This window comes from Patella vulgata, chromosome 5 (assembly GCF_932274485.2).
Source record: "Patella vulgata chromosome 5, xgPatVulg1.2, whole genome shotgun sequence".
NCBI lineage: Eukaryota > Metazoa > Mollusca > Gastropoda > Patellidae > Patella > Patella vulgata.
This window is the reverse complement of record NC_065883.2, coordinates 17,618,013-17,642,532: the sequence shown is the minus strand read 5'-3', so window position 1 is coordinate 17,642,532 and position 24,520 is coordinate 17,618,013. Positions and strand designations below refer to the sequence as shown.

At 35.8% G+C, this 24,520-nt stretch overlaps 1 protein-coding gene across 1 annotated transcript; it reads right to left on the bottom strand.

Moving 5' to 3' along the window:
* Positions 1 to 21,052: 21,052 nt before the first annotated feature.
* On the bottom strand, positions 21,053 to 23,788 carry LOC126820991 (thyrostimulin alpha-2 subunit-like). The gene is made up of 3 exons (XM_050549236.2): positions 23,538 to 23,788; positions 22,971 to 23,146; positions 21,053 to 21,747 (listed from the first exon to the last, which is right to left on the bottom strand). The coding sequence occupies exons 1-3, from the start codon at positions 23,692 to 23,694 to the stop codon at positions 21,655 to 21,657; spliced, it is 426 nt and encodes a 141-aa protein (XP_050405193.1). The 5' UTR covers positions 23,695 to 23,788; the 3' UTR covers positions 21,053 to 21,654.
* Positions 23,789 to 24,520: the final 732 nt, after the last annotated feature.

The following is a 24,520-nucleotide window of genomic DNA, read 5'->3' as shown; positions in this document are numbered from 1 at the left end:
TAATTACATCAATATATAGCCTAATAATCTGGGACAGCGTCTTTAATATATATTAGAATGTGATTCAACCAAAGCTGAACTTTTTATGTTCAACAATATTGTATTGAGACGCTAAATGTGTTCTCTGCTGTAATGACAAATTAGACTTTCTGCTTTTTGATATTTGTCAGTTTATAAAATGATACTATAATACATTTCAAAAAAACATTTGAAACATATTTTTTGACACAGATTGATGTATAATTTAATTATAAGAAGCGATTGTTACGGAAAAAAAGAATATATATAATATATATTTTTAGTAGGTGGACAATTTATGTGTAAAAAACGTTATTTATTTTACGAATTTTCATAAAAATCCCAAATGATATTTATTATCAGTTGCTATAAATTCTCAAATCGACTAAATTTCATATTTTTGAATTGACAAGTATCTTATAAATGCAGACAAAGATATGATTTTCAGAAAACGTGTTTGAAGTTTATTAAATTATGTGTCGCAATCGCACAAATAACATTAATTACAATATGGGTTTACATAACGTTGTGATTTATATATCATACCCCGCATTGAAAAAATTTGTCCAATTGTAACGATTTTTAAATATGTCTAGCCTTACAATTATTGTCTCCTCGCATTTTGAAGAAGGCGGGGGGCTATTAAAAGGGCCTGTCAGTGACACAAAAACGCTCCTTCTAATTAAACATACATTATGCAAGAGCTAAATCTGCCTATTGCAGGCCTTTCTTTAGTCCCGAAATGTTTTCAAAATTTTTAATTAGACATTAATTAACTTATCCAGGACATAATCAACTCTCGATGGCATCGGATTTCTCCGATATTAAATCAATAAGAACAGTTCAGCCATATTTTGATTTAAGCTAAAAAATGGAGGAGCGAGACTTAGCTTCGAACAACCAGTACGGTGGTTGAAATTATTGCACACGTCTCGTCAAACCTTCAAAGGCTAATATCTTCGCTCGCAATAGAGTAATTTGAATGGAGTTTACAAATTATTCATTTTACATTAACTATTTTCGAACTATTATAGAAAGAATGGCTAGCTCTTTATCTTAATCTTACATAATGTATCTTTAAGTTAGAATATTGAAACTTGGGGTAGGTGTTTATTAGGCGAGTATCATGGCGGGGGTCGAAGATGCTCATTTTCTGCTTAGGCTAAGCAGAGATATGCAATTTGATTTGTTGATGCTTTGGACAGGATAACTTTGGTTCTAATTAAGCGAGAGTGATGCAACTTAGTGTACAGTTTCATTATATCTATGCACCAAGTTTCACCACTCTCGCTTACTTATAACCAAAGTTATAGTGCCCCAAACCATCAACCAATCAAATTACTTATCTCTGCTTTCCCTAAGCAGAGAATGCTCATCTTCGACCTCCATCACTACATTCCACTACACCAAGTTTGAACCTTTTACCTCAAGTTACGGAAAAAATAATATAGATATTATATATTTTTAGTGGGTGGGCAATTTATGTGTAAAACGTTATTTATTTCACGAATTTTCATAAAAATCGCAAATGATATTAATTATCAGTTATTAGATATTATATATTTTTAGTGGGTGGGCAATTTATGTGTAAAACGTTATTTATTTCACGAATTTTCATAAAAATCGCAAATGATATTAATTATCAGTTGCTATAAATTCTCAAATCCACTAAATTTCAAATGGGTCGCAACGTATCTAATAATGTAATATGAATGTATATAAACTGATTTAAATTCAATCGTTTCTGTTTTCACTCTCATTTCTTATCAGTTATGTTCGGCGAAAAACGCCGGAAGTCTCAATCGAATGGAAATCTCTAGCGTCTGTTTATTCCAGTCTAGTCTATAGTATTTATTGCGCATGCTCTCTAAATAAGAAGATGCCGTCACCGTTCGACATGACTTGTGGAACATGTCTAGCCTAGTTCTTCGAGTCCCTTGTTATAAATGGCGCTGAAGCGCATTATGGTACACGATTCGTGTACCAATGGTAAAATGTTTATTTTATTGGATATCAGAAGACCACCTTTCCCCGGTAAGATCACATCATTGTTGATTTAAATTGACAAATAATTCGTGTGTTCAATGTCGAAGACTTTGTATGATACTGAGTAAGCGACTTAGCTACTTTAAATTCGAAAATGATCTGCATGATCATCAAATTACTCTTTCATGGAATAAAATTTGCGTTAATGTAACTGAAAGATCACAGCATGGATTAAGCTAGAAATTGGCTAACTTTAAGATCATCCTGACTTGCCATAGTTAAGTCATTGAATTCGTGAATTACAACGCGGAGTATCTTGTAAATTCGGAAATAGATTTTTTGTCATTAATACACGTGGGGATTTCTCTTTCAAATGTCAAATAAAATGACTGAAAATAGAAATCAATTCAAAGCGGTCATTAAGGAAATTAATAGATTTGCATATTTCACCAGATTATATCATTTGAGAAAAGCGAGCTTAAGTATGTAATATATCAGAATGTAGAAGTACATCCTGTTGATTTTACGAACTGTACATAATTTTATATATGTATTTCTCTACAATAAACGTAGGAGTACTCCTACTTTTTTTCGGCTTAAGCCTTTTTTATTCTTCCCAAGAACTATAAACAAACTCTAACTAACGGCCCAATTTTATACATTATTTGTATTTCTCTGCAATAAACGTAGGAGTACTTTTTTTAAAGAAAAAAAAGACATAATAATTAGATCAGTGCGTGAAGATTGACTGAAAAAGTATGTAGAGTTTATCTCCATTTTTGTAACACCGGCCATAAGCACGCAATAGCCATTAATTTTCAATTTTATCATTCAATACCGAGCAAATTACATAATAACTAGCACCATTAAATACTTGTATATATAACCGAATTAAGTGGCCACGACCATTCTGAATTAAGGGGTTTCACTTTAGAAGTTATATATTAATGCAGTTATTAATACATTTCACACCCATTGTAATAAACACATTTACAGATAGAGCTTGCCAGTAGATTAGGGTTTTGTTTAAGCTATTTACATAATGTTTGAAGTTTGGGAGCATAGAGTTGTATAAAATTGACAAGAGTGTATGGTGGTCACGTTCAAACTATGGAGGTTAACCCGGCGTTGCCATATATCAATATGCCTTTGAGTTGTTGTTGTGTAGGTTATTTCAATGTCAGGCAAAAATGGTGTGGATTCTCATTTCATAAGTAGGTAAGATATGTTATAAGTGAAATAGTGATCTAATAGATATAGTATAATCATGATAATAGTGTAAAATAATTTAATAAACTAAACACGGCTTGAAGACGTCGAATACTCGAAGCTTGAGGCCGGAAACCGGGTGGGTCCATTCGCTTTTAAAATTTGTTTATGTACTGATATTTTTATTATGTAATAATTACAATGTCCATGTGTTTAGCGAACGTCCAAATCAATGTATACTTAATTATTATGGAAATTGCTTACACATCTGGTATTGTAAGAAAAATATCGGGGAAGTAAGTCTGCTTATTGGAGTGGCCATTAATAGCTTTGTTATCGGTTAACGCCCCGGATTTAATTAATTATTGAAAATAGAGTGTATCAAATAGATGTATTAAAGTGAAAGTTTCTTGCAATATAGGCGTATGCTTCATGTTTTCTTTTCAGATTATGGCTTCAATAAAAAAATAAATAAATAAAAAAAAATAAGGATAAGTCTAAGTCGTAAAAACTTCATTCTTTTGTGAACAAAATGCCTGGTATTTTTTTTAATTGATGCTACTGCGAAAATCTCATTAGTCTTATTTTTTTGTAAAATTTAATATACTACCGTATTTTTCAATCAAAGATAAATCAAAGACACCATGAAATTGAAAACCATGGCATATGATAAGGCCTAATGCTAAGGCCTTGCTTGCCATGTTTATATTTTCTTTTTTCCCATCCAATAATAGTCTCTTAGTAGATGATAGAAGTAGATTATTTATTTATTTATTTTTAAAATTTATTTTAATTTATCATCAGCATGACGTCATGCCTAGTTATAAATCAGGTAGTCCTTTCAAATCGTCCAACAAATTGTTTAGGCCCTAGATCTATCCAATAAAAAAATTTAATGTGAACTACGGAAAGCCATGTTTCAAAATTTAGCCGAGCACTTTATGGATCTAGCAATTTTCGAGGACGATCACTTTTCTCAAAAAATAAACATGATTTCGTCAGTTCTAGTTTCTACTTTAATCACATGGATCACCGTCATTATGATAGGGTTATTCTAAATAATACAGCTCCAAAAGATACCAGATGACCAAAACGATTTTATTTTTAGTAAGACCCTCTGAACCATAGCCAAAGCTGAAAAACACCAACTGTTTATATGTTACAACCTTCAAAAAGACTTAGTGGATTATAGATATACTATTCAAAAAAAGTAGGGGATATTTGATATTTAAGTGTTATTAAAGTCACCTAATGAAACTGACGAAGAAACAAATGACAAAATGAAATGAAGTTCACATTCATCGATTTATTCCAAATGATCGTTAGACTAAGTAAGGCACAGACTGACCATTATAAGGGTAAAATGATACCCGGGGTCAAACAGCAAAGTTACCACAGCATCACAATCAAGTCAGTAACGGGTAAATCCTCCTCTGTTTGCCAAACAAGCATTGATCAGACGTGGCATACTCCTAATGATACGTCTAAGGTCATTTTGGTCCAGATTGTCCCATTCCTGTTGCAACGCAGCAGCAAGTTCTTGGACATTGGCAGGACGTTGTTGACGTTGACGTAACCTCTGTCCAAGCATGTCCCAGACATGCTCGATGGGGGAGAGGTCGGGACTCAGTGCTGGCCAAGGTAATGTGGTGATGTTCTGTTGTTGGAGGTAACCTGTAACGATCCTGGCCCTGTGACATCTTGCGTTGTCATCCTGGAAGATGAAACGGCGGCCATGACGTCGTGTGAACGGCACAACATGGACTGCCAAGATGTTGTCCCGGTAGTACTGGCCTGTAACACGCCCTGCAACAACATGTAAAGCCGTTCTTCCAGCAACAGTGATGCCTCCCCACACCATAACAGAACCACCCCCAAATCGATCATGTCTGATGACGTTAACGTCTTGGAAGCGCTCGTTTCGACGACGCCACACCCTCCTACGTCTGTCCAAAAAATCAACAGTGAACCTTGACTCATCTGAAAACATCACATTGCTCCAGCGTCGATTATCCCAGTGTTGACGATCCCTACACCAACGACGTCTTGCCTGAATGTGATGATCTCTCAAACAAGGGATCACGCGAGGACGTCGGGCGCGAAGGTGACCCCTATGCAGTCGATTCCGAATCGTCTGGCCACTCACTCTCACACCAGTGTCTGTTTGAAGACGAGCGCTGATCTGATTTGCTGTGATGACACGATTTCTCAAGGCCAAGGTACGGATAAATCGATCCTGGGCTTGAGTTGTCGCCCTTGGTCGACCTGAGCGTGGTCTGTCCTGTACAGATTGTGTATCACGGTATCTGGACCATAGCCTGCTTATGACAGACTGAGAAACATTCATCGTCCGCGCCACAACCGCCTGTGTTGTGCCGATCTGTAGCATGCCAAGGGCACGTAACCTTTCATTTTGGGTAAGCCGACGCATATCAAAATTTGTTTTCTGGTCACTAAAACAATTAAACTGATGTTTCCACCCTGGAATTCAATGCCACAATGACTGTAACATTCAAAGTCAGAGTCGTGCAAATCTTGGGTTGGACCCCCATGATGATCCCAAGCATCACCTGCATTCCATGCGGTAGCTATTGGTGCGTTTGGGCGTCACATGTAACTGGAAATGTTTCTTCTGTTAGGTTCTATAGTGACTTTTTTCGTAGTCATTTGCATATTTTAGTATTATGCCCCCAAAATCAAATATCCCCTACTTTTTTTGAATAGTATATTTAGGCTTTGGTAGATTATTATCATATAAACTCTTCATGAAACCAACGGCCGATCTGTAGGTACAAAATTACCCAAAATGTTCGAATTACAAAGACTATAAGAATATTGTTTAGACATAGCCCCTTAAGTATTGGTCAACATCAAAAGTTCATCTTTTCCAGAAAAAACCCCCCATACGGTTTGTTAGTAGATATTCGCCAGAAAGTTGGGATACCAGCCACGGACAGAAGGGGTTGGATGCGTACACCAAAGGATGGAACAGCTTTAGGCTTGATAGTCCAGGTAAGATACTATTAGTGCGGGTAGTTGCCGCAATAGAAATAACGACCACGGTTTATGGTCGGTTTAGACGTATATTATCACCAAAAAGTCCCAGTCCGCAATCTGTGTCAAAATTGGGCAAAATCCAAAATGGCCAAGGGGTTTGGCTTGAAAATTCTAAGGTTCACTCGATTAGAATATGATCGGGTTTCATTTCGAAGTATAAGTTTTCGGATAGCTGAAATCATTTCTATAAAACAATTGTGATTAGTGATACCGCTGAGTTAATATTGGGTGGTCATTCAAGATGGCCGTCAGTTTGGGCGGGAAAATTCGAATTTTACCTAAAGTCAACCAAATATACGTTTTCGAGGTAGCCGATTCCATTTTATTATATATTTTGGTGATTAAGTGTGAATATAGGAGGAAATCCAATTTGTTCATAATCGAAGAAATCCGTTTAAAATCCATGGTTGAGACAGTAGTGTATAGTTAATATCAATTTGATTGCTCGATACTTTTGAAAACGATAAAATTGCAGTTAATTAATATGTGCCATGTATTTATCAGCCTCACTGTTGGCTTGTGTAAAATAAGTTTGCCGCGTGTTTCAATAAGTTTGGCCATATTGTCTGAATTTTCGATGTTTTGTCCAAACTCAGACACGCCCACTACGCTGCATCCGCAGTGAGCTTAGTGACCCTTGTTAACATACCTGCTACGCTGCGTCCGTAGTTGGCTGTGAATGAGGCAAGTTGTAGGCTAGAAAGTCCAAATGACATTTAGTTCATACTTGATGAATGCCATCTAATTGAATTTCCTCCTACATTGACCAAGGGGAACCAATTAATCACCAAAATAAGTTACTGTAAATGGAATCAGCTACCTCAAAAACGTATTTTTTGACACCAAACTGACCGCTATCTTGAATCATTCCACAGTATTGACCCCGCGGTATAACTAATCAACATCATGTGTATGGAAATAGATTCACCTAATCGGAAGAGGTATATTTTGATACGTAACTCTATCATATTATGATAACTGGGTAAAAACTGGCATTTTCCAGCTTAAACTTTCGACAATTTTGACCCATTTGGACACCAATTTCGGACTGCTACGTGTATGGTTATAATATATGTCATGATCGACCATAAACCGTGGTCTGATTTTCTATTGCAGTAACTGCCCCGAATGGTGCGGAATTGAGTTAAAATGCCTGGACTATGATCAGATATGACCGTTCATGGCCGGGTCTAAATTAAATGGTGTTATGTAATATTATTTGAAGAGATACAATCTTTGTAGTATACCACAGTGCAATTTTTTCACGTTATGTCGCACAAAGTGGGTTCATGCTCCTCAACCTGTAAACTGTATACTAGAGATGTACTGAATATTCCTACACAAATATAATCGAGTTTTGATCTTATTAGTGCTCGATATGATCCAGGATAAAAACGGTGTATACAAGTCACAATTCTATGGAATACAATTACTGCTTATTATTGAGCGACGTTTCGACTAGACCTCTCTAGTGATTATCAAGCAATGGTACAATGTTAAGGGCAAGGTAAAGTGACATCATTTTGTCACAACACCTTAAATGATGAAAAAATTATTTTAAAAACCAGAACAATGGCCCTTGGATACAAAAGTCTAAAATAAAAAAACATTACTCACAGACCATTTTTTTTACTACCACTGGCCTTTAAACTCACCTTGTGATCACTGAGGCGTAAATTTATGGTGAAAATGTCCAACAAACGCGGTTACAACTACAAGAATTATTTGAACTTTCTGACGTTAATTACACACTCAACTATTGTCCCATGGTGTGTACAGCAACCGTCAAGACTCGCTTTTTCAATTGACTTATCTCTATTAATGTAATACGTATTTCATTACATGTGCTTAGCCATTTTGTTATTTCGTCTTCGCCTTCCTCTCCAGTGACCGTCTGTTGACATATCACTGAATCACGAAATATCGCCAGGTTGATCGAACCTCCTGACAGAAAACAAATCGAGGGAAATCAATTATTTACATTCCTATACATTTTTAAAAACCCTAACCCTTGTATTTTCTTTCTGATCACCCATTAAATACAATCCGTACCTCCGAAGACAGCGCAAATGACCTCCACCCTTTACAAGCATTACTCCGCGTTCAATTAGTTTTTGGTTCAAGTTTACAATTTGCTTTAATATGTGTCATATTATGTGGCATACTGTTTGACACATATCAGTAAGAGTATGTTGCATGTATTACAATTTGTTGGTGAAGTTTAACTTATGGAATTTAAATTGGCTGTGCCGGACTATTGCCATTCGCTGCAGTGTCATTCGGCCTCCAAATATCAACAATTAAGACATTTACTGGTACTGTAGCATCATGTAGCATCGATGTCGTTTGTGATCGAATAGCCGATCCTTGGAGATGTGGGTCTTTTTAGAAAGATGGGACAAACTGTCAAAAAAGTTGGTACATGTGGTTATGTCGTCAAGTGATTTCAAATTCGTTGAATGAATTTTATGTTCATATTGGTAAGTACACACTGCATTCTTGCATTGCAACTTATATTGTGGTGGTATCCATTTGAAAAAAAAAGTTTTTTTTATGGCTTATCCTTTGCTTTGTTAGGTACTACGGAACGTCACAGGTGGCACGTGCCAATGTTGCCAGTCTTCAATTTATTTGTCTAACCATTTACTGTGCTTTTTGAAATTAAACCTATGCCAAAATGCATTATTATTAACTTGAAAATTAATTGTTGGATATTTTCAATTTATCCTAGTGCTACATTTTGTGGGTTTTGTATAAGTTAAAATTATCAAGTTTTTGCCTATATTATTAAATTAGTTTTTGTGTCTTACTTTATTTAAGACATGGTGTGTTTTGATTATTAACAGTTACCCATTAATGAATTTTTTTTTTCAGGTAAAGTGATCCATATCATATTGGACATTGCCATTAGCATTACCCTTATCAAGCTTGATCACTTTCAACAATTACAAGTTAGGTTTCCTTCAAGGTAATTAAGGGTGTATCTGGATGTTGGTCAGCATTAACCAAGTATTGTTGTTTACATGTATATATTGTCTTGTTATATTTCATATTTTATCATTGCTTGGCAATGACTAGAGAATTCTAGTCGAAACGTCACTAAGTAATAAGCAGTAATTGTATTTCATAAAATTGTGACCTTTATATTCCAGCTCAATTACTAAATGCCACTGAAACAATAAACAAGGTGACTGAATAAAAAATCCAATTATATATGTCAATTTTAGATATCCACCATTTTGATTCAGAAACCATTGCCTGGTTAAAAAAAATTCTGCTTATGTAAATGGTGGATAAAAAGGAAGAGCAAACAAAGGTCAATAAAGGATGCATCCATAATTTCCCCAGCCCTTTCCTTATTTGGAGGTGTTCACAAACGCTGATAACGTTTTAATCACGGTTCATCCCCTTTTAGCACAAAAACATAAGTCTTCTAATAAACTGATAGTTGTTTGGGTATTTGTTTTATACCTTCCTTAGCACAGCTCGCAGCAAACTCACAGAATCATATATAAAATATGAACTTATGATGCCCAGTTTCCTGAGACGAAATGAACACAATGTAAATAATACTCAATTTTCATTCTAATTTTTCTATTCAGCCAACATGTTTTCATACAAGTATTGAGCACTCATATCACGGAGCTTCAGCAGATGTATTAACCGATGCCAGTTTTCTCTAAGGAATTCATCCCCATGTCATTGGTCAAGATCCACAAATATTTTACTTAAATCCAGGGGAAATGTACATTCTTAATTTAAATTATTGTGACTTTATAGCATGGGCACCCAAAAGATTGTACATTGAACGAATTTTTCTTGATAAGAATATTTGTACTAAACTGAAAAATGACGTTTCTAACATTGTTTTGCTAGAATTGTTAACTAAGAATATTTTAACTCCACTAATCTCTCTTCTTCTCAAGAAAAAATCTACTGCCGTTGTGGTCAGGATGAAACATTTGATAAGATGATTGGTTGTGACAGTAAACATGCAAATCCAGATTGTATCATATGAAATATGTTTGTTTGCATAGTACTCTAGAAGAAATGTAGGTTTGTTTAAAGTGTAGATCATCTCAGTAAGTGTAATAAATTTATTAACTAATAATAAAACTAATATTGTACATTCATTCATAAATAATATTTTAGATCTTATGTACATATAAAGTTATTACTATACACATTTCGGTATACATTATTAAATCATATTTATGTACATGTTCACATATAAAAATCCTTCAATATTAATTGCATATAAGTCTTTTAAATTGGTATTAATAAAAGTATGTGCATTACATTAAACAAAATAATTAAAAGAATTAAACCATATCCGCACGTGTCCGATTCGTTTTATTAAGACATGAATCACATTTTGGAATAAATTATTACCAGTATGCTAATTAATTTAATAAAATATTGAGTAACGTAGTACACAGCAGCATTTAAAGTACAATAACAGCTTTTTATACGTCCTCATATAAATGTCGCACAGTCCGTCCGTCGTCCACAAATTCTTGTGAACACTCTACAGACTATATCTATTTTCCGTTCTTTTTGAAATTTATATTGAGACGAAAAAGCCTAATGAATTTCAATAAAAATTCTGTTAGTTACTTCTTTAGTTATCGTTAAACGTTGACATCCGACCTGAATGAAATTTGCACTATTTGCATTATTAACACGAAGAACCCTATCATATTTCAACAACTTCCGTTAAGAACTTCCAGAGTTATGGCCCATGTTTCACATTGTTTTTGTTGTCATTGTAATTGGTAAAAGTTCCTTCTAATATTTCAGAATTTGTCATTCCACCTGTGACACGTTACACATGAATTCTAGCCATTGAAAACTGTCTTGATTCCTCCAGCTGATAACTCAGTCTTTCTAGTTTCGCCTGCCGAACAGCAAATGCTTCCACCATGGTAAAGGCATGGTTCGCTTGAACTACATCAGCATCAGCAGGAAGTAGTTAACCAAGAAACCTCGATTCCATAGTAATTTGCTTATCGCTGGCTGTACCCCCATAACATTCAGGTAAGAATATAATGGTACCGGTTGGACTTATTTCAACTAAAAACTTGACAGTGTTGTATATTTTTGTAGGGCACGATGCTTTAAACCTTTTGGTCTTCTAATATTTCGGGGCAATCAATAATGCATCTAACATTTTCAACTCTTATTAATGAAAACTTCTGGTAGTGCCATAACATCGAACTGACCTTTAATGTTCAGACCTTTGAAATCAGCCTTCTATCTTTCCAAAACTCAAAAAGTTATGATCCTGTAGAACCCAATAACGAACATTTCTTTCAAAAATGATAAATTCTGCCAATGGGTCCCAGGTCATTGACACTCATGATGACTGTCAAGCTTTGAGTCTTTGGACTTTTTTAATGCTTCAGTGGGAAGATAATCGCCGACAATCGGGCCTTGAAGACATTTACTTTTAGGATAAACTTTAGATGTTCAAACAAATAAAAATAGCAGCGGTCGAATAGGAAAATAGATTAAAAGAAGACACTTCTTTGTTCCTCGTCTTTTTACGTCGGACTTTCGAATTTTTACTCATTTCATAAAATGAAAACCCCTATTTTTTCTTTCTGCCTTTGCAAATACTGGACTTAGTTTTCATGTATAATCCAAGCGACTATCATGTATCATAGTTTATAATTTGGATTTGCTTTCTAAAAGATACAGTACATTATTTGAGATTAGATAAAGAGCTGGCAGTTCTCACTATAATAGTTAAAAATAGATAATGGAAAGGGAATTTGCTGAAAATTTCAGTCAAATTGATTTACTCTGAACCAAAAATTTAGAGATTGAATTTTCGGCCTAGCCTCGATTATCATTACTAAAGTCGGTACGATAAAAAAAACAGTCTCGATTATCCATTTCATGATTTAATCACGAATGAAAGTTGAGTAGCAAATCGGATCCTTATCTAGTAAATATCGCAGGCTAACGATGTCATCGAGAGTTGATTATGGTCTGGATAAGTTAATTAATGTTTAATTAATAATTTAGATAACATTTAGAAAGACCTGCAATAGGCAGATTTAGCTCTTGCATAATGTATGTTTAATATCATCTTTTTATGTACATGTATTTTTCATTCATATTGTCATTGTGTATAATTTACATGCTGCCCGAAAACGGGTGCTTTATGTAATAAAATATATAACGTGTGGTTGGTAGTTAAGGTTTAAATAAAACGTTAATATTTAATGAATAAACAATTACAAAATTCACCACAATTATAGCACACAACATAAAACATAAATGTGGGGCAGTTTTCCCCTCTGTGTACACGAAATTAAAATTGTCATCTTTGATACTGCAGTTTATGTTTAAAGTCACGTTTTGTTGTTTTCATTGCTGAAGAGTTTGGAACTGATTAAACGATTTCTACAGAAAACTGGGTTGTATTTGCTATCTTTCGGTTAATAATTAAGTATAATACTCTGTCAATAAAGCAAATGTCAGCGCTAAGCTTCCAGGAGTCATAGAATCCGCGGCTTTATTGGGGTTCGTTAATACCGAATTGGAATTAATACGTGGGTGTTAGTAATATATCTGTTGGAATCTCATTCACAAACCTTCCTTGAAATAGACTCCTAAAGTAAACAGAATATCTTTTTAAATGACAAACATGGTATGGTGTATTATCCATCGATTTCATTTATCAATTTGTTAATCCCTGAATTATTTTCAACCTCGTGGGTTTTCTACGGGTCCTCCGGTCCTAAAGTAAACAGAATATCTTTTTTAAATGACAAACATGGTATGGTGTATTATCCATCGATTTCATTTATCAATTTGTTAATCCCTGAATTATTTTCAACCTCGTGGGTTTTCTACGGGTCCTCCGGTTTCCTCGCACTGCTAAAGACCCCTACGCGCAAGCGAATTATTGAAATAAAATTGAACCATGTGTTAGTCCCGAAATGACCTAGTTTGTGCCAAGTGGACGTTAAACCCCATTTCTCTTTTCCCCTGTATTATTTATTTCTAAGACTTGGTGGTTTCTGATTATTCAGAACCACAAGTCTTACTGTGTTCACCTTTTCTGTCGGAATTCAAAATTTGAGGTTTCCTTTTAATATTTGGAGCATTATAAACACGTCCTGCAATTCGACAGAACGTCTCTTGGGGTGTTTACAGGGCGGCCTCATAATTTTAATACGGTTTCTCCTTAGGACTTGGCAAACATTGCCAGCATTTTTGTAAAATATATCGATGCATTCTTGATTGTTTATAAGAATTGTTAACGGACAGACATACATACCGATGGATGGTGGTGATGACAATATTATTATGCTTCCACGTAAAATGGTTTAGGAACTGAACGACTCTCATTAATCTACATCGCGGGTGGAAATTATGAGTTCTGAGTTTCGTTAGTGTTTGAAATAGACGTGCGCAAACAAAATATGGGCAGTTATACACCAGTGTGTCGAAGCATCGTACTTTTAAGGTTTATATGTACTCACGCTGGCTTTATAATGGGATTTCACAGTAATGTTGATTGACGCGGGTTTATTATTTGTTCAATTCGATTTTAATAGAGTCATTCAGCAGTTAAAGGTCAAAAGTATAACTGACCTTTCTTGTCGTGCATGATACACTATTGTTATTTTGATTAAATCGGTAAGCTGTTATTTATGTTCGCAAATAATGGACATTTCGATGGAAAATCATTAACTTAATGGATACTTTTACATTTATTAATACTGGCGTTCCGAAACGTCGGTCATGTTACGTGTTTTTATTTTATTTATTTTTTTATGCGGTTGAAAATATAATAAAAGCTCCCAAACTAATTTGTATTTCCCCTGATATGAAATTCCCATGGCTTGACTCTAAATAATGTCGCTGTTCCTTATCTAAGTAATGATGACATTTAAATGCTTAAATGTGTTTATAGAAATAATACACATTTGCGACTTTCCAGTAATTAGTAGATTCTGCTACACAGAACTTTACAACTCCGGGCATAATTATTTCAGTTATATAACCATTCTGACTTCCATTGACAAAGCATTTCAAGCTGGGGTCTAGACATTCTTGACGTTAGTTTGATTTTGAAAGACTCCCAATGGTCATCAAAACGGTAAACCCTCGAGAACAATAGCACAGTTTTCTATCACCAGCGACATCATATGTATGCTATACAAGAGGTACACTAGAAAACCTTGTTTGTTTTCATAGATCATAAGGTATGTCAATGAGTCAAGTTGTGGTAATGCTAAAAATTGTCATATTCTTTAAAAAAACAAAGCTTCCTAACATGCGGTAGACAGTAAAAGTTAGACATTGACCTGCTGATAAATTTTTGAAATGATTTTTAACTACCGAACTGGTTCGGAACTAATGCGTTAAGCAGTAAAGAATTCATGCACGTTGCCGGGTACGTTAACCCATTTCACAACTACTTCGCTGTTATTGGAGGGGATTTGATACTTTTTTATTCAAAATAATTTACAACATTATTACTTTATTAACCACTTATGACATTGTCAATTTCATAAGAAAATTTGTCATCAAAGATTTATATTCCCAGTGGCTTATAAAAACCGACGTAGAATTCAAGGCGATCTATTCACCGATGAAAAAATATCCCATCAACCCCAAACACTTCACATCTGATATATATTATTTGACATCTTTTTGTGATAAAAAAGTTATAAAGGAATAAAATTCATTATATGTCACACACGGCATTATAGCAAAAAATCTACCAGCTAGCAGTAATAATAATAATCACTTTATTTTGTTTCCAGTAATTCAAACAAATTCCGAGAAAGGCGTAGATTCTTAATGAACTTGAAAATTATTAACCAACTGACATTTTCAGAATATACATACTATACTTATATCCCAATAATTCCACCAAATCATGCTAATAATAACAATTCCACATTATAGTCGTACTCATAAGCGGTTCAATTCAGGTACCGTGTTGTGTGTTTACACCAGTTCGTCCCTTGTTTGACTCGTGTAATGTTGTGTTAACTCAACCTCGTCCTATGTCTTTACCCGAGTTGAGCTCTTTTGTTTTGGGGCGTGTTAAAAATGAATATTTACACCACATGAACACTGATGTCTTACCCGTGTAAAATGGTATGTTACGGCGAGTTTTTGGCGTGAGGTAAACCAATAGAAACGTCAACGCTGATTGATTAATCAATGTCTGACGTCATAAGGTTAAAAGCATGACGCGACCTTCCACTACAACTGGTCAGATAACGAAATATAGATCTGTAATTTAATTAAATTGGGCACCGACGGTTTCTTAACTGGAGGTTCGGACGAAGTTTTGGCGAAATGAACCGATTAACTCTATAAATTTAACTCCATTAATTTCGCATCTTGAATCTGGCCATTAGCCATGGTTTCATTAGTTACCGACTGCACGCCTTTCCTTAAACATACATTATGCAAGAGCTAAATCTGATTATTGCAAGTCTTAATTTAGGCTTCAGATGTTATAGAAATTATAAATTAGATCTTTTTTTTAAACAACAAGTCCAAAATCAACTCTGTAGACCCACGGATGGCTCGGCTACAGCTCGGATTTAAATATGATTTCACTAATTGATTAAATCAAATATGGGGCAAACTGATGAAAATACGTCAGTTAGATCGTGGCTAAATGATAGAGCGTTTCCGTATGCCATTGAAAACTTTACTTGATAATCGAGATATGTAGGTGGAGTTAACGCCTGTCAATCAAACAATCGGCCAACGTGAAGACGCATTTCGCTACCATTTCTAGTCAAATATTACAACGATGATAACTATGTTCAGAATAAAGTAATTTGACTGAATTTTCAATATATTCTTCTTTCATCATCTACATTTGAACTGTTATACCAAGAATGGCCAACTCTCTATAAAAATCTCCCATAATGTATCTTTAATGCTTCCAACTAATAGGGTGTCTAGATAAGCTATAACATTCAGAGCTTAATGCAAGACCCCAAACAAGAGAGTGTGTAATCCTCAAACATGACCGCAGGAATGGAATGGAAATCAACCATTCAGTATCCGGATCTGTTCTTAGTGTGTCCACCAAAAAAAATAGTTTACCCTTAACTAAAATCTTAAAGGCAGAGATCGAATAGTCCGAAACTTGCTTAATGGTGCCGTCAGAGGGCAACGATCTTTGGTTCCCCAACACTGGAGTAGACCGTTCGGGCGCATTCTTTTCCACCGGTCTACCCTGACCCACCTGTTGTAGAAGAAATGGTATCAGCAGGAGAAAAATGCCAGGTTCGTGACTAGAATGATCATTAACCTCGGACTGGCTATCGGAGTCATATGTTCATTCACCCTTCTCTGGAACATCGTTACGAAAACCTGTATATTGGCATTTGGTAAGTTCAACTTCAGGTTTGGTCAAAGGTCACGAGATGTAAACAGCGCTAGCCCTAATGCTTACCCTAACCTACAATCTCGCCAACAATTACGTGCCCAAACCTTATATTATTTACATCTCAGCAACCATGACGAAAATTGAGCTGACCTTAACAAATAGAGTTAGCCATGCACAGTAGGCCTATTTGAATCCCCGGCGTGTGCGTTCGTTGAAGGTAGTTAGGTCTCTCCCGCAACTTGAATGGTCACGAGGTGTAAACAGCGCTAGCCCTAATGCTTACCCTAACCTACAATCTCGCCAACAATTACGTGCCCAAACCTTATTTACATCTCAGCAACCTTGACGAAAATTGAGCTGACCTTAACAAATAGAGTTAGCCTTGCACAGTAGGCCTATTTGAATCCCCGGCGGGTGCGTTCGTTGACGGTAGTTAGGTCTCACCCGCAACTTGAATGGCACCCGCAACCTGAAAAATGTCTTAACGGAGTCTTAGTCCCAGCGATGTTACTCTTACAGGAATCAAAAACAAAAAGAGATGCAGTCTCTTAAAAATTGGAAGTACTTGGCCACGTCTTCGGACGACGCGACCATTGTACGTAAACCACCAGACAACGACGCGCCTCTGGAACAGTAACCAATAGGCGTGTTTTACGCTGTGTCGGGTGTAAGAAAATACTACCGTTTCACTATATAACGATTATGCTGCGTAAGGTCGCTGTCACCATATGACGATCATGCTGCGTAAGTCTATAACCTCTAAGTACGCCTTAGGATCCAGATCTTTACGAATCGAACATCGCCGTGAGCTTGAACTTGGAACTACTGTACAATCTTTACACGCCAACTGGGGGTCATTGGCTGATATAGGATGATTGCACCTCGGATAGAGTGGCCTCTTCTCAGAAACCAGTGTCTTATCCGCCACAATCGTCGCCAAGGTGATTAGGGGTGTGAGGGTAGTATGGAAACCTAGATATAACCCTTATATCTTGTATTGCTATACTTCAAGACACCATACAGCGCTACATTGAATGAGTGTAAAGGGTACTAATGAACGTCGTAGTCATTTTCTGGCCATTTTTGTGCTGGACAGTGTGCAAGTGCTATAGATTTTGCTATATCTACATTATTTTTAGAAAACCCGTAACAACTACTTTTGCACCATTCATGTACTTCCTTACTCTGATTTACCACATTTTGAAAATATTCGAGAGAAAGGTGATCTCTGTTAAAACTGAGCGTAAGAAAGGTTATTCGACAGTTTTTCCTTAATCATACGCCAATATGTGGATGTATTAGATGATATATACTATTAAAAAAAGTAGGGGATATTTGATTTTTAAGTGTTATTAAAGTCAACTAATGAAACTGACGAAGAAACAAATGACAAAATGAAATGAAGTTCACATTCATCGATTTATTCCAAATGATCGTTAGACTAAGTAAGGCACAGACTGACCATTATAAGGGTAAAATGATACCCGGGGTCAAACAGCAAAGTTACCACAGCATCACAACCAAGTCAGTAACGGGTAAATCCTCCTCTGTTTGCCAAACAAGCATTGATCCGACGTGGCACTCTCCTAATGAGACGTCTAAGGTCATTTTGGTCCAGATTGTCACATTCCTGTTGCAACGCAGCAGCAAGTTCTTGGACATTTGCAGGACGTTGTTGACGTTGACGTAACCTCTGTCCAAGCATGTCCCAGACATGCTCGATGGGGGAGAGGTAATGTGGTGATGTTCTGTTGTTTGAGGTAACCTGTAACGATCCTGGCCCTGTGACATCTTGCGTTGTCATCCTGGAAGATGAAACGGCGGCCATGACGTCGTGCGAACGGCACAACATGGACTGCCAACATGTTGTCCCGGTAGTACTGGCCTGTAACACGCCCTGCAACAACATGTAAAGCCGTTCTTCCAGCAACAGTGATGCCTCCCAAAACCATAACAGAACCACCCCCTAATCGATCATGTCTGATGACGTTAACGTCTTGGAAGCGCTCGTTTCGACGACGCCACACCCTCCTACGTCTGTCCAAAAAATCAACAGTGAACCTTGACTCATCTGAAAACATCATATTGCTCCAGCGTCGATTATCCCAGTGTTGACGATCCCTACACCAACGAAGTCTTGCCTGAATGTGATGATCTCTCAGACAAGGGATCACGCGAGGACGTCGGGCGCGAAGGTGACCCCTATGCAGTCGATTCCGAATCGTCTGGCCACTCACTCTCAAGGCCAAGGTACGGATAAATCGATCCTGGGCTTGAGTTGTCGACCTGAGCGTGGTCTGTCCTGTACATATTGTGTATCACGGTATCTGGACCATAGCCTGCTTATGACAGACTGAGAAACATTCATCGTCCGCGCCACAACCGCCTGTGTTGTGCCGATCTGTAGCATGCCAAGGGCACGTAACCTTTCATTTTGGGTAAGCCGACGCATATCAAAATTTGTTTTCTGGTCACTAAAACAATTAAACTGATGTTTCCACCCTGGAATTCAATGCCACAATGACTGTAACATTCAAAGTCAGAGTCGTGCAAATCTTGGGTTGGACCCCCATGATGATCCCAAGCATCACCTGCATTCCATGCGGTAGCTATTGGTGCGTTTGGGCGTCACATGTAACTGGAAATGTTTCTTCTGTTAGGTTCTATAGTGACTTTTTTCGTAGTCATTTGCATATTTTAGTATTATGCCCCCAAAATCAAATATCCCCTACTTTTTTTGAATAGTATATTACCGCCATCTCTGTCCATCTGTCGTGTAACCCATTGGCATAGTTAAACCCATTTGTTCTGAAATCTACATTTTATTGTGGTAGTTTATTGCCACCACCACCCTTAAAATGCTGGTATGATTAGTATATATGTTTCTGAAATGTTTATTGCATCCCCTATTTGTTACGAAATCTTGTTAGCACCTTAGCAGTTTGAATTGTGGTCTCTATCATTTTATAATTAGTGAATCATGTATTGACCCAAAGAACAACTCCGTAGATGTGGTCCTTTGTTACTAACTCTTTCGTTCACATTTCGAGTTGGTATCTAGATGTTCCAAAGTCCAAAATTGATACGGGTTTTCTAATCTATTGAAACGAAGGAAGCTATTGGCAGTCTATAACCAATCTAGAGTTTAGGCACGAAATCGTGTTAGAATTTTATTAGCTCTATTTCTCAAATTCACGATGGTATATCCTATAATAATTCTTTTCTTTTTTTTTACATAAATCTTATTAAAGTCCAAATCACACATAGAAAAGACAATTCAAACCAGGCTAAGAATAACAATCATAAAGGCATTCTGCGACAAGTCCATTGAGTATCTGGCCTTAGCTAGGTTTTCAGTAATCATGTGATTGTTGTGTTATAAGTCTTGATTAATTTTATTTTGTGGTTGATTATAAGACTTCACAATTTTCCAAATATGTCGCACCGCAGTCTTGTAATTAGTCACGACTTTCAAAGCCCCGTTCATGAAGATGTCGTTAGCGTATCAGATTACAATTGGCGGGCATGGGTGCATATCTCATCGCGGCGATGAGAACACGGGCGCCCAGAACATGAAATATTCGCTCACTACAGGAAGAATATGGGAATCCAAATTTAATAGATTTCATACCGGTTTTAACATCATAGATACAGTTTCTAACTTCTAAAGAAACTTTTTTTTATATGAAGGTTTTCGTTATTGTGAGAGGTCCCCGAGTGTCATAAACGTATGACCAATCTAAGCACGATGACCCCCATGATGAATTGTAGCACGTCTTATAATCAGTTTTTTTTTCATTTTGAACTAAACCTATAAATAGTTTTATAACAAGACATTTGCATAGCTTGTTGTGGAGCTGGTGATAGGCTAAACAGTAATTGTTTTGTCCACCAACTTTTAAAAAAAAATGAAATGGGATTTAACGTCCTACTGTTCTGCTCCTAAACTGGGCTAATGAAGACGTTTTTTTAAAAAAAAAAAAAAAAAATCAATATACGCATACACTTGTTAATAATCCATTTATATTTGATTTTGTCTTTCGGGTAAGCGCTATTGTAGACTGGCATAGGCAATGCAGTGTAGGCCTACTATAGGAACAATTCTCCCGGACAACAGCCCCACGGCCTATACTGTTGCTTCGAATTCCAACTTTAAATTGGCCTTTTACATCCTTGTAACGACTAAGGATAGAATACTAAAGATTATGCATGATTTCATATTTCATTTTTTTATTTTTATACATAAAATAGCAATTTAATACATACTTGCACAATTATCCATTTTCATCTTCTAATATAATAAAACGCATAATATAGTAAATATCAACAAAATGTAAAATAAACTAATATATTTATATATATATATATATTATACATATAGACAATAACTGGGTTTTTTTAACTATCAGATGAAACAACCTCTTGGGACCTGTACATTTTGTCTCAGTCTTAACCATATATATATATATACATATATAATATTGTATGCCTCTCATTCAATATAAAAAGCTATTCTATTTAAGTCTGATTATCTCAGTGTCACGAAGAGAGCAAAATGTAGAAATATATAATTCTTTCAATTTGAGATTCCAGCAGGGTTGCTAACAAAGGAAACGTACTATAGCAGATTATCGGGTTCTTTTCTTTCAATTAAGCGCGGGACTTGATCAGAAGACCTTCAAACCGATGGGCACATAGTATATAAGCTCGTAGCCTTCATTACTATTTCAACTGAATAAAGGAAATGTATTAATGGCCTTCCCATATCAACATTGCCATACCTGAATACAGAACCATATAATGTAATTCAAGTATTGGCCTCGAGTTCATCTTCAGCATCTCATCGCTACACAATGATATCAATATTACGTAGAAGGGGCTTGCTAAAAGTCATATTATCACAGATCACAAAATCACATCCCATTTTACAGTCTTTTCCCTGGAATTCATAGAATGCCATTTGTTTGTGCATTGTAATTGCTGTTAATGATATATCTAATTTATCAACCATGTCTACATATTGAACAACCACATTCTGACGCGGATTTGAACGTCACATTTCGAAAACCACCTACACACCAAACACGCATAGTTACCTGAAAAGACAAATAAAAAGAAAACATCAAATTACTGCGTGGTTAGAAACTGCGTTTGTGTGATATAATGCAGAACCTTGATGTGAGCAACTCTTCCACAACTTTTTTAGAATTCAGTCATTCAAAACAGACCCCCCCCCCCCATCTGCTTTCTTTGGAACGCAACATACTATTATTACCTTATTGCATAAATGCCGAGTAAATGGTTACAAATATGCTAATTGTCCATCCAAATATTTAGTTTGCATCGATTAATATGTATAGGTGGAAGTTCGGTTTGTATTTTAGCTCATTATCTAGCCAACGTTCTATTGAGGTGTATTTATTTTAAATTGATATTTCCATAACAGTGTTTGAGGATTAGACGGGGTCCCTACTTCATGTCAAATGTAAACATAAACGCCTTGGTATGGATGTTACAACCCCACCTCCAACAAAGTAATCTAAGCTTAGATGTCCAATGGCATTTAAAACCAACGAATTAGCTGTGGTGAGTATAATTACTTCTTGAACTATCAAGGTTGGAAAGGTCACGTAACATATTTCTATACTAGCAACCAATTCTGTGTCTTATTGTTCCCCGTGTATTCAAATCCAATATAATCGTCCAATATATTAGCACAATTAATTGGCAGAATATTTAATAAAAAGAACAAATCGATATCTGTTGTTATTATTTGTTGCAATATAAAAGACCTGACCTTATAAAACAACAGGATGTTTCTTAAAAGCTAAGTCAGACACATTAGCAAACAATAATAGAACAAAGTGATGCTTTCAAAACAGTAGGTGCATTTTCTGTGATCGCTATATCCCTTTTTTAGCGAAATATTCTGAGGATAGTCGATATCGCCCAGGAAATCTTATGAAATTCAAGCAACGTCGTCCCATTACATTTATTAATGTCTAAGGGTGCTGGAATATTAGCATCGGTACATAATTCTGAGCTCAACGTCTGATCATATTTTCTCCTAGAAAACGAATTTCCGTTCCACAGACTATAAACAATCATTGTCAGTAGTTACAACTACGATTCTCAGTTGATACAGCTTAATGCCCACTTTCGAAACTCCCTGGTCACTTTAATAGAATCAGGTATTTCTCTAATCTAACAATGTATGGAACAAAAACAATTGAATATTTCGTTTGACCCAAATCGGGGATTTAGCAGCAGAAAACGTGGATGTCTTTCTAAATCAATTAATATTGTAAGTGACACTCACGTCGTATGTTTGAAGAATACTGCAACATTCAGCCCGAGAAGTTATTTCTAATGACGGATTTGATGCTAAAGTTTGATCCGATGATGGAATGGCATAAGATACACAAAAACCTCTACAGGCATTCGTTGTAACACGGAACTCTACACAATTAGGAATGTTAACTGCTCTTGTATGGGCTGAAAAAAGAAATCATGTAGAAATTATATCAGTTAATCTTTGTTCTTCGACCAGTAAGTACAATAATATTCGTTTACAATAAACATTTACGTCGTTAATTATTTCATTTCCCTAGAATCTGAGTAAAACAGATTTTTTAATTGTCAATTCGTCTTCCGTTTTGTTCTTTTGCATTTAGGGTGTGTTACTGGGAAAGGGGTACTCTAGTAGGGCAGCAAATTATCTTTATATTTTTGGGATATAGGAATGATAATAATATATGTGTTGGGTTTACATATAGAAATAAAGGAATCGTAGAATGTCTACATCAGTGGTATAATTTGATAAGTGTAGAAATTCCAGAAAGGCTAAGCTGTGTACTACTATGACCAGAAACAGGTTTAGACTTACCAACTTTGGTGCATCCCGGTGATTCCCACGAATGACGTCTATGACCAGGAATTCTAAATGCTAAATTTGTCTGTGACACTATTAACAGTAAAAAGATTATCAACGTTCGCATAAACAAACACGACATAGAGTATATAAAGTTTTTGTTGCACCTCATCTCAAACCTCCAAGCACCCTTCCCCACCCTCTCTTCAGATCTCACGTTTGAGGAATTGTTTAGGTTTAATCTTGAATTCTCTAATTTTTTCAATCTGTTAAAAGGCACATGTTGTAATACAGCCACACTGGAGATTCTTCTATGGTTTAGTATCGTCCCCAAAACACACTCCTGAAATAGAAGTAGTATACAATATAAAACATTGTTTGTGCAATATGAATGGCTTATTAAATAATTCATCGATACCAAACCCCTAAAAATTAAAACTGAATGCCACCCTTTTGGATATCCTTGTTTATATGCAATTGTGAGAGAAGACGCTTTTTATTTTAATACATGTAGGTTGATTTAATATTACGAAATATTTGATTTCATAAGTCTAGATATATGATTATATAATCAAGGACAAGCGTCAAAAAGAATGACGAAATAATGATGTACATGTACCTTAAATTGCGAAACTACTTATTGTTTAAAACATATTATAATGTAGATAGTTTCCTTTTAGCGCCATGATGTATATTGTCGTCAATCTGTTGGGTTGCCCGTCTACAATGTCGTATCCAGTCATTAAAAGAACGTTTTCGGCTCTATATTAAGAAGGCGCCTAATGATTTTGATGTTCCTTGAACAAATGATTGCATTGTACTGTTAGACTGGATTTATATAACATTTAATTTGCAGAATACACTTTTATTACTGGGAAAATAATATTGTAACAATAGAATATTGCGTAACATCGGCAAATTGAATTCTACGAGTGTTTATGGAAGTTGATAACTGTGCGTATTTTAAACAAAGGTTGGTTCACTGTTTTGAAAATTCG

Coding starts and splice junctions, on each gene's coding strand:
- LOC126820991 (XM_050549236.2), bottom strand. CDS start 23,694: ATGAGGTGCAACAAAAACTTTATATACTCTATGTCGTGTTTGTTTATG. Junction 23,147..23,537: donor ACCGGGATGCACCAAAGTTG/GTAAGTCTAAAC, acceptor TTCTTTTTTCAG/CCCATACAAGAGCAGTTAAC. Junction 21,748..22,970: donor GTATTCTTCAAACATACGAC/GTGAGTGTCACT, acceptor TTGTCTTTTCAG/GTAACTATGCGTGTTTGGTG.